Below are 10,162 nucleotides of genomic sequence, written 5' to 3' on the forward strand. Positions count from 1 at the left end.
TTCTAATATAATATTGGTAGCATTAGCATATGTCTCAAACTCGAACATCTTAAATTATCACACACTCAAATGTTCTCACCTTGTTTTTCATAGTCTTGTTTCGTCAAGAACACAATCTCACCATGAATCATCATGTTGTGTTTCTCTTCACACTAACCTTTCTTCTTCTTTCTTTTAATGCCAAAGCACAGCAGAATTACTCAGGGAATTCAATACTAAGTTGCAAGAATGATGACAAAATGGGGCCTTCACCTTCCTTCCTTTACACTTGCAATGGCTTCAACAAAACCTGCATGTCCTTCCTCATCTTCAAATCCAAACCTCCTTTCAACTCCATAACTACAATCTCCAACCTCACATCATCAAACCCAGAAGAGCTTGCAAGAATCAATGATGTCACTGTGCTCAAAGTGTTTCCAACTGGGAAAGAGGTGATTGTCCCTTTGAACTGTTCTTGTTTAACTAGGGAATATTACCAAGCTGAAACCAAATATGTATTGGGGCAATCCCCAACATATTTCACGGTGGCAAATGATACTTTTGAGGGTTTGACCACTTGTGATACCCTCATGCGTGCTAATTCATATGGTGAACTTGATTTGCTTCCTGGCATGGAACTGCACGTGCCACTCAGATGTGCTTGTCCTACATGGCATCAGATCACAAATGGCACCAAGTATTTGCTGACATACTCAGTGAACTGGGGTGATAGCATTAAAAATATTGCTGCAAGGTTCAATGTAGCAGCAGGTAATGTGGTCGATGCCAATGGTTTTTCCACACAAACACAAACTATTTTTCCATTCACAACTGTACTAATTCCTTTGCCAAGTGAACCTGTGAGTTCAATGGCCATAATTGTCAATGGTCCACCAGCTGTGTCACCTCTTCCTGTTTGCAGCTCAGAAAAGTGCAACTCAAGGAGGAAACTTTACATTGTTATTGCCACCACTGGGGGTTCCATGCTGGTTCTTTGTGTTGTCTTATTTGGGGGTTTTCTGTGCAGAAAGAGATCAGCAAGGTTCATTAAGAGAGGTGAGCAAAGTGAGAAAGCAAAGAAGTTGTCTTCGGAAGATATCCGCGGCAAGATAGCCATCATTGAACATCACTCCAAGGTGTACAAGTTTGAGGAAATAGAGGAGGCCACTGAAAACTTTGGTTCAAAGAATAGAATTAAAGGTTCTGTGTTTCGTGGAGTATTCGGTAAAGAGAAAAACATATTGGCTGTCAAGAAAATGAGAGGAGATGCATCCATGGAAGTGAATTTGCTGGAAAGGATCAATCATTTCAACCTGATAAAACTGCAAGGTTACTGTGAAAATGATGGTTTCCCCTATCTTGTTTATGAGTTTATGGAAAATGGCTCTTTGAGAGAATGGCTAAGCAGAAACAGGTCGAAGGAGCACCAGAGTTTGGCATGGAGGATCCTGATTGCTCTGGATGTTGCCAATGGTCTTCAGTATCTTCACAACTTCACAGAACCTTGCTATGTGCACAGGAACATAAACAGTGGAAACATTCTACTGAACAGAGATCTAAGGGCCAAGATAGCAAACTTTGCTCTTGTTGAAGAATCAGAAAGTAAAATAACTTCTGGTTGTGCCGCATCACATGTCGTGAAATCGAGGGGTTATACGGCTCCGGAGTATCTGGAGGCAGGGATGGTCACTACCAAAATGGACGTTTTTGCCTTCGGAGTGGTGCTGTTGGAATTGATCACGGGTAAAGATTCTGTTACCCTACACGATGGAAGAGAAGTGATGCTTCATGCAATCATAGTAAATCTCATTGGTAAAGAGAATTTAGAAGAGAAGGTGAGTTTGTTCATTGATCCTTGCCTCACTGTCACTGGAAACAGTGAGATAGTATGTGCTCCCCAGCTAGTTAAACTTGGTCTGGCATGCTTGATCCAAGAACCAGCAGAGAGACCAACCATGGTAGAGGTAGTCTCTAGCTTATTGAAAATATATACAAGTTATATGGAGCAAATAATACCACCTAGCATCAGCAACAGTCCTAGCATGGAGAGGTGAAATGATAGAAATTTCGCTAAACTGATATGGAATGTACACTTGTATTGCCTTTGCAATTAATTTGTATATATTATAAGTATTTTCACGTAGAATTTTAGTTTGGTTCTTTAATACAGAAGTTATTTGCCCCTCCTGCATCTGTTTTTACTTTTTACCAATCATAATAATTTTCCACGGTGCCCACCTGATTCCTTATTTGCTGAATAAAGCTTAATGATTCCCTATAAACAAGCTAGCTGAAAAGGAGAAGGAAAATAAAAGTCATAAATAAAGACGTACTTCGCTAGATATTGTGAGGAAACTAAAGTTTTTTTTTTCTTATTTTTGGGAGATAGCAGCGGTTGGAAGTTGGTAATGCCAAAAAATAGCAGTCTGATAAATCAAAAGAAAAAATGTGAATGAACGGTATCAATAATTACAAGTACAAAAAATCAACAATTCGTGGAAGCTTATGCCTAAGCACCTTGGCCTCGGTTTCTAATAATAACAGGCCAGGCTTTATATCTAGAAATAATGAGAAACAATCTGTTAAAAGGGGTATCTTTGTACTTAATATGGAAAAGTCCCTGTCATCCTGATATGATGAAGGGTCCTTTGTAGACCATATTTACTCACTGCTTTTTGACCTGCCCTAAACCCACCTCCATAAACAGGGGAAATGTCTGATTCAATCTGGTGTTTGAAGAACTCCCCAAGCTTCCTCTCAAACTGAGGTCTTTTACCTTTTCTAGATGTATGTGATGCAGACGAGGATGAGGCTGATACAAAGTTGCTGCCTGATGCAGAAGAAAGTTCAGACTCCAACCACATATGAGACAAAACCTGACAGATACCTTCTTCAACATCTTGACTTAGAGTCCGATAACCTTCACAAGTTAGCATGAATTTGAGAGACAATCCCAACGAAATAACACTGGTTTAATAGTAGGTGATAAATCTCAACTGCTAAAATGAATCCTAATGAAATAGATTCCCAACAATAAAATAGTACCTTTAAGCCGCAGCCATGCATGCATCATCTCATGAGCTAGGATTGATCCAGTAAGTAACCTGTGAAAAGAAGAAAAAAATCATGTATAAATAAAATCAACTGATGAAGACAAAGTTGTTGTGAAAGAAATAGGGTGGTGGGGAGGAAGGATTTTCTTTCGGAAGATATATTCTGAAAGTCAGGAGACTTGAGCAAACATTCAAAAAAGATAATCTTGCATGCATAGGAAAACTATTATATAATTCAATATAAACAAGGCAACGCTTGCTTGGCTGCAGATATTACTTTTTAAATCAACTTCCTCTTCTAATTCCAAAAGAACACAGGTTTTTACATTAAGTACGAAAGAGAATTCACAAAAGCTAAATCCCACGGATACAAAAGAGGAAGAATGTTACAATTAGCAGCTTTTAGCTCCTTTCATTTTATTAAGTCATGTTAGCAAAAGCTCTGTGTAAAATACACTGCTTTTGTCTAACATACAAGACTTAATTGTACATTAGTCTCTTATACTATCATCATTTTGCAAATTTGGTCCTCCCAATTTTTATCTCGAATTTGATCCCTCATTATTTTAATTGTTTAGTTTTGGTACATCAGTTAACTTGACAGCCAATATTTAACAAAATGTTGACGTGATATTCTATTGCACTGTGCCACTGTCACGTCAGCACATCCATACTGATGTGACACTGTATTGCACTGCTATATCAGCATTTTTGTAAAATATTGGAGGTCACATTAACAAAAACTTACCAAGATTATACAATTAAAATAGTAAGAGGATCAAATTAGTGAAAAAATTGGGGGGGGGGGGGGGGGGGGGGGCAAGTTAACATAATTACGAGAGTAAGGGGACCAAAAGTGAAATTATGCTAACATATAATATTATCTAGATCTCTCCAGCTGAACGCATATTACATTTTCTGGTTTCATGGATCTTTTGTTAACAGTTGTTTTCATACTTGGGAAACTTTTTTGTCTTTTAGATTATTATTTATCTCCAAGTTACACAAGTTGCAAAAGCACTAAATTATTATTACCTTGGAAGACCATATAAAATGAGAATTGCAGTCACATCGCAGCGTGTAGTCGGTCTGTATGGCTGTGCTCTCATGTCCATTGTTGTCCCAAGTCTAGGTCGTCTCGAGAACTGATCAAGTTTAAATGCAATGTACCATAAATTGCTAATTATTGGTTCTAAAGAAATGTTATCATCTAACCATTAAAAAGAAAAAATGTCAGTACATCACCAAAACTGAACATAACAGGAAATCTTACAGTGCTGAGCTCCTCTGAGAGGCAGAGCCCTCTGGTTTCCGGCATGTGATAGTGGCCCTGCCCAAGATAAAGACTCAAATATGAAAATGGAAAAACACTGTTTAATCATGAACTAATAATGAATTAAAGCTTCATAGGTGAAAGCATGTTGACTTGGACAGTATTATTTATTGCAAGCATTAGACTTCCAAATGTGAATATGCTTTTTTTGTTTCCTTTTTGCTCTTAAATTTTCTATATCGTGCTAGTCATATTGAACTATTTGACATAGCATGTGGTTAACATATCACGAATAGAAAAACCTTCATCAGAGATAGCATTCTCAAAGCTATCAATAGCAAAAGGCATTATTTTACTTTTAATATTAGTTGTGCAGACAATGCCAAACACCAAAAAATAGTTCCTAGTATGTCAGACAGCTGAATGTCATTACAATCAAATTATCAGTTATTATATTTATAGCAAACAGATGGAAATGCATTTTCTCTTACATTCTTCTCTCCTTCTCTTGCTTCATTCAGTGCTTGTCTTTCAACCAATAGAAGTGGAATTTGTTGGTCCAGTTTCATATTTAGGCTTTCATAAAATCTTTGTATATCAGCATGAAGGGGTTGGCATTCATTAGTATCCATGATAGCAGAATCAAGACACTCTAAGCAGAGCTTCCGGCCATCCTTAAGAGCAATATATCCTGCCTCTTGGGACTGCATATGATGAGAGAAAATTTTACATTCTATTCACTTTGCACTGTACAAGTTCATCCACCTTTCCCTAGGCAAGACTACAAATAATATTTTATCAGATAAATATACTCCATCCATACTAACCTCCATTCGCTCGCAGCTGCAACAGCGTGTAGTACCATCATGTTCGTGAGTAGGGCAATATTTCTGGATCCAGAATGGATGTGCCCTATATTCAATAAGACCAGCAGGATTTGTTGGAATCTGTGAAAAAATATATATTACCAAAAACCAACAACAGGCAATGAGATATAAGGTTGAAGTCAAGGTGAAAACTTAAAAGCATGTCTTTTTCAAAATCTAACATGAGAGTTATAAACAACTACAATCATGAATGACTCAGACAATGTCCACAAGTTTGGAGAAACAAGGTGATTCCAGTAGCACTTTATACTACCTCCATGATCATTTGTGGTAAAAACAAAAGCCTCACCAAGAACATGAACTATAAATTTCAGAAATATAAGCCCTAAACCCTTTCCCTTGTTCTTCTCTCATTCTCCTCCATCCTAGCAGCAAAGGTTTGCCACATCTCTCTTATTTTTCTCAGAAGTGGAAAGTTCCATTGATAGTGGTTCATGCAACTCTAGAGAGTGATCCACTCAAGAATGGTAAATTCCAGTGAGAAGGTTAGTTTAGTGGCAAGAATGTCAATGCCACAAAGGTTGAGGATGGTGAAAATTTGTCTCAGAGAATGTTGTGCAGCTATTTTGGTTCAAGACGTGGAATGTGGGGCTGAGGTGTTGGGAACTATCCATTGAGGAGGTGGTGCTCACTGTGAAAGGAGAGGTGTTGTTTAGTTGAGAATTGAGATTGAAGGCGGCTTTGTGGTGGTGATGAGCAGTGAGGTGATTGCTGCAGGGTGTGTAGGCGATATTTGGCAGATATAGCAGATGGATGGTCATGGTACAGGGTGTGCTTCACAGTAGCAGAAGCTGGAAATGTTGTGGTTTTTGTGATGGTTTGGATAAAGTTAACAAGATGATGGGAATGTTGGCTGACACAAATTTGAGAGTGGTTAGGTCTTATGGTTTGACGTTCCTTAGTCTTTATATGCTGATTCACAAACCATGTATTGCTGTCGTTATTTATTCCTATTAGAAATTAACTACCAGAACTTTAGTATCTTGGTTGTTATGCACGTAGGTGATGCTGAGTGAGAAAGAGATGTGAGCAAGTGATGATGTGCAAGGGAATCCTGTTCACTTTGAAAGGGTAAAAAAGGAGAACAAGGGTGGACACATCTCAAGGAGGGAATTGACACCCATACTCAACACAGGAATGGCATTGTCACATCTCAGGAAAGTGAAAGCTACCATATTTCCACAAAGAAGAATTGAAGGCTCTCAATCTCATCCTTCCTGATTCTATTTTTGAAGGTGAAGAAAATAGCACAAAGAGGGTGACAGGGGTATAATTGTTAGTAGCAGCAAAGGAGAATCAGATCTGTTAATCAATGTTAGCTAAAGGGGTGTTATTAGGGTAACAAGTGACAGGTCAAAAAATAGCATGGGTGTGCATGTCATATAAGCAAATCTAAGGGGTACCAAGTGCAATTTTCCCTAAAACTTGTTAAAAATACTTACGAAGTGCTTGCAGACATCACATTTTGGATGGTAGCTTTCCTTATAGCATGATTTATGATAAGGGTAATTCCCAGATGTGGAAAACTGCAATAATAATATGTATAAAACAAAGCATTAAGTACAGAATAAAAACCATATATGAAAACAAGCAATGTGGCCGGTAATGTTAGCACCTCGTAATCAGAGATTGGTAGGTTGCAAGCACGGCAGCGGAAGCATTCAGGATGCCAGAATGCATTCAAGCAATTCAGATATCGTCCATAACCAATCTCAGTATAGCAGCCAGCACAAATCCTATTATGCAAATAACTAATCAACTTAAATTATGTGCATCACATGTATTATTGATAATATAGAGGTATAGCAAATTGAACGAAGAGAATAATTTCTCCAACAATCGAAAACAAACAGGAAAACATTGGTTAGAAGTTTTCTCCCTTTACGAGCATTAAGCGTGATGGCTAGACATATGATACAACCTGACAAATAATCGTATCTCTTCTTTGCAAGTGGAACTTAATTCATAGGGACTTGTGGGTATCTGTTACTAATTCATCGTATAAAAATTTGGAGTCTAGACATATATATTAATACTTGGCTCTATATCAGTTCAAATGCAGCAGTCTTCACTCTACTACTGTATCTTTATGATATGTTTGGTACAAGGTATTTGAAGAGGATAAAAAGGATGATTATTTGTAATCAGTCATAGCAATATCAGTTAATAAATAATTCAATAGGACCAACACAAATAAGTGGGAATTACAAGGAAAATTTGTTGGGCACCAATTAAAGGATATAGCACACATTAAAATAGATCATTCCAGACAATCCAGCGGTGGCAGTATATGACACAAATCAAGGTGAGAATTGATAGAACCAATAATTATGACCCTATGGTAAATGGTGAATAAAAATACTTTAGATGATTCTTTCAGCATATCCATTGAAGTGGTGAAACAAAAAAAGTATTGAATTATGATGCCAAATTCATACATTGTCATCCCCCAACATCTCATACCTGGACCCCATGGGGAAATACTGAATTGGTGGTTGATACATATTTTCATTTCCATATCTGGGAGGAGACTCCAAATTTAGACTTTGTTCTATAGCTCTGGCAAGTTGTTCATCTTCTTCTAATTGTGATCTGTAGTCTATAAAACAGACAGAGAACCTTGTTAATGTAAAACTGTAATATATTTCATACTAAGGTAAATACAATTTAGACAAGACAAGATTACTTTTGAGGAGGGGAGGAGGGGTAATATATATTTAAAAAGGATAGATATAAAAAAAATGTGCAAATTAGTCAATCTTCACCACCTCTAGAAAACATAAGCAGAAACTCCCGTGGCAAATAAAGAGCAAAATGGTTACTATCTTGGACTTAATGCAAAACAACTCTAATTTTTAATACTTCCAAACACAGTGGTAAATGGTAAAACAAGAAATGAGCATATAAATGGAAGTCAAGCTACCAACTAACTAACTAAGCCAACAATGCAAAATATCAAATTGCCACAGATTTTGCACAAAGAAAAGCGTGGCAACCACATTTACAAGCACATTTAATCAAGACATTCAATAGAAAGCAATTGGTTCTTTCATTTACCAAATGATTTTGGTCACAGATTTCATATCAAAAATCTCATAATTACAAAATGAAGACAAAGGGGGGACAATGGAAAAACACTATCAATAACTAGAAAAACGGCAACACTGAGTGTTACAAATTCAGAACTTCTCGAATTGCATTAGTCCATACTTCATAGTTCATAATTAGCAGCAGTCACATAGACTGTAAAGACTCAAACAAATGAAACGGCACACACGCAATTCTCTCTGTTGCAAGAATACACAGCAATGGAGTTACAAGGTTGGTTTGGTGGTTGAAGGGAGAAGGTGAGAGGGAAAGGTCATGGGTTCGAATCTCTTCCACTAACAATTAACATTTGTCGATAACAAAAAAAAAAAAAAAAAAGAATACACAGAAGCAACAATGTTTGAAGAGCTACAATTCACTCACCATTTACATTGTTGTTTGCTTTCTGAGTCTCTTCCACCAGAGACAGTGCAATAGCACGATCGATATCTTCATTCTCGTTCTGGTTCTGGCTCTGGTTCCAAGCATCCTGCAATTCAAAACAAGTTATAGACAGTGAGGACAAAACAGTAACAACTTCCAAAAACATTATTGGTTTCTTTAAGGAGGAGAGTGAGTGCTGACATTTGTTACCCCCGAAGTGGATGGCAAGTAATAACCCGCATCCTCTTTATAGTAATGCCCTTCCGAAAGCTTATTATGATCGGAGCCTTTAAAAATTCTGCTAAGCCAACCCATTCACTCACTCAAATTCGCTATAACTTCATACTCAGAAGAAAAATAAATAAATAAATAAAAATTCTCCTGCACATATTGCAAAACAAGAGCAAATTAAAAAAAAAAAAAAAACAAAGAATATTATCAAAGCTGAATGTATCAATTAACAATTGGATGCTGCAAAACCTTGAATTATGAGTTTGGACTCACCTTTGAACAAATAGCGGAAGAATCGAGGCTCAATTGAAGAAATTAGGTTTTGTTTTTGGTGCGAAGTGTGTGATCTAATAACTTACAAGGTACTACAAAACTAGAACAATTTTGTTTAGTTTAATTTTATTATATTTTTGGTGTGTGTGTGTTTTAAGGTAAAAGAGGAATAGTTCAAAAACGAATGGGAAAGCGAAGACTGAAGATCATTGACAATTGCAGAGACGATAAGGGAAGGGAAGGAAAGTAGAAGTGCACGCGATTTGAAAGTCAAAATAGAAGAAACGAGGAGGCAGCGTTTGTTTGGGATTAAAGAGAAATGAAGAAGGAAGGAAGAATCAACGAAAAATGGAATTACAAGCTGGAGGTTGGTGGGGTCCTCCTCCTTCTTCTTCTTCCCTTCTCCTCAAGGAGACCTCAAAGGCCAAAAAACACTTCTAAAGTTTCTTTATTGTTACGGAAGAACAAGAGGGAAGAGAGTTTTATTGCAGCCCAAATTATTTATTTGCTTTTTTAATCTTATTATTATAATTATTTTTAAAAGTTTAATTTTATTTTTTTATCTTATAAAGGTTATTTATTTTTTATTCAATTTAATCTCCAGATTCATTCTAATTATTTAACAATTAATTTTTTATAGAAATAAAGTCAAGAGGAAGGGAAGAAAATTGAACTAAAAAACTTTATTTTTAAATAATTAATGACATCGATCTTAAATAAAATAATGATCAAATTAAATTAAAAAATTAAATAAGTTTTTTTAAAAGATAAATAATTAAAATGAAAAAAAAAATAAGATAAATAAATTAATCAAACTTTTTAAAAGATTAAAGTCCAAAGTCAACTAAAAAATAAGATAAAAAACTAAATAAATTATTTAACTATTAATTAATTAATTTTGTCGTTAACTGTGTTGTTGCTTTGTGGGTGGATATCAAGTATTGGGCAAATTTTGTAAATAATGAATTTCTTGTTAAAAAATTACATTTTTATTT

At 36.1% G+C, this 10,162-nt stretch overlaps 2 protein-coding genes across 3 annotated transcripts; one reads left to right on the forward strand and one right to left on the reverse strand.

Moving 5' to 3' along the window:
- The first annotated feature begins 239 nt into the window (after positions 1-239).
- LOC100809197 (lysM domain receptor-like kinase 4) lies at positions 240-2,033 on the forward strand. Its single transcript, XM_003544381.3, has one exon. It carries the CDS (start codon positions 240-242, stop codon positions 2,031-2,033), a length of 1,794 nt encoding a protein of 597 aa, XP_003544429.2.
- Positions 2,034-2,428: 395 nt separating this feature from the next.
- On the reverse strand, positions 2,429-9,630 carry LOC100809736 (protein DA1). Of its 2 annotated transcripts, none has more exons than XM_006595881.4 (12): positions 9,168-9,630; positions 8,865-9,001; positions 8,664-8,769; positions 7,656-7,791; positions 6,808-6,928; positions 6,635-6,718; positions 5,133-5,252; positions 4,797-5,009; positions 4,306-4,362; positions 4,068-4,177; positions 3,025-3,083; positions 2,429-2,899 (listed from the first exon to the last, which is right to left on the reverse strand). In XM_006595881.4, exons 2-12 carry the CDS (start codon positions 8,976-8,978, stop codon positions 2,583-2,585), a joined length of 1,437 nt encoding a protein of 478 aa, XP_006595944.1. In that variant the 5' UTR covers positions 8,979-9,001; positions 9,168-9,630; the 3' UTR covers positions 2,429-2,582. The 2 variants fall into 2 exon arrangements, with proteins under 2 accessions (XP_006595944.1, XP_003544430.1); XM_003544382.5 differs by having other exon boundaries at positions 8,865-9,044.
- Between the last annotated feature and the right edge of the window lie 532 nt (positions 9,631-10,162).

This window comes from Glycine max, chromosome 14 (assembly GCF_000004515.6).
Source record: "Glycine max cultivar Williams 82 chromosome 14, Glycine_max_v4.0, whole genome shotgun sequence".
Classification (NCBI taxonomy): Eukaryota; Viridiplantae; Streptophyta; class Magnoliopsida; order Fabales; family Fabaceae; genus Glycine; species Glycine max.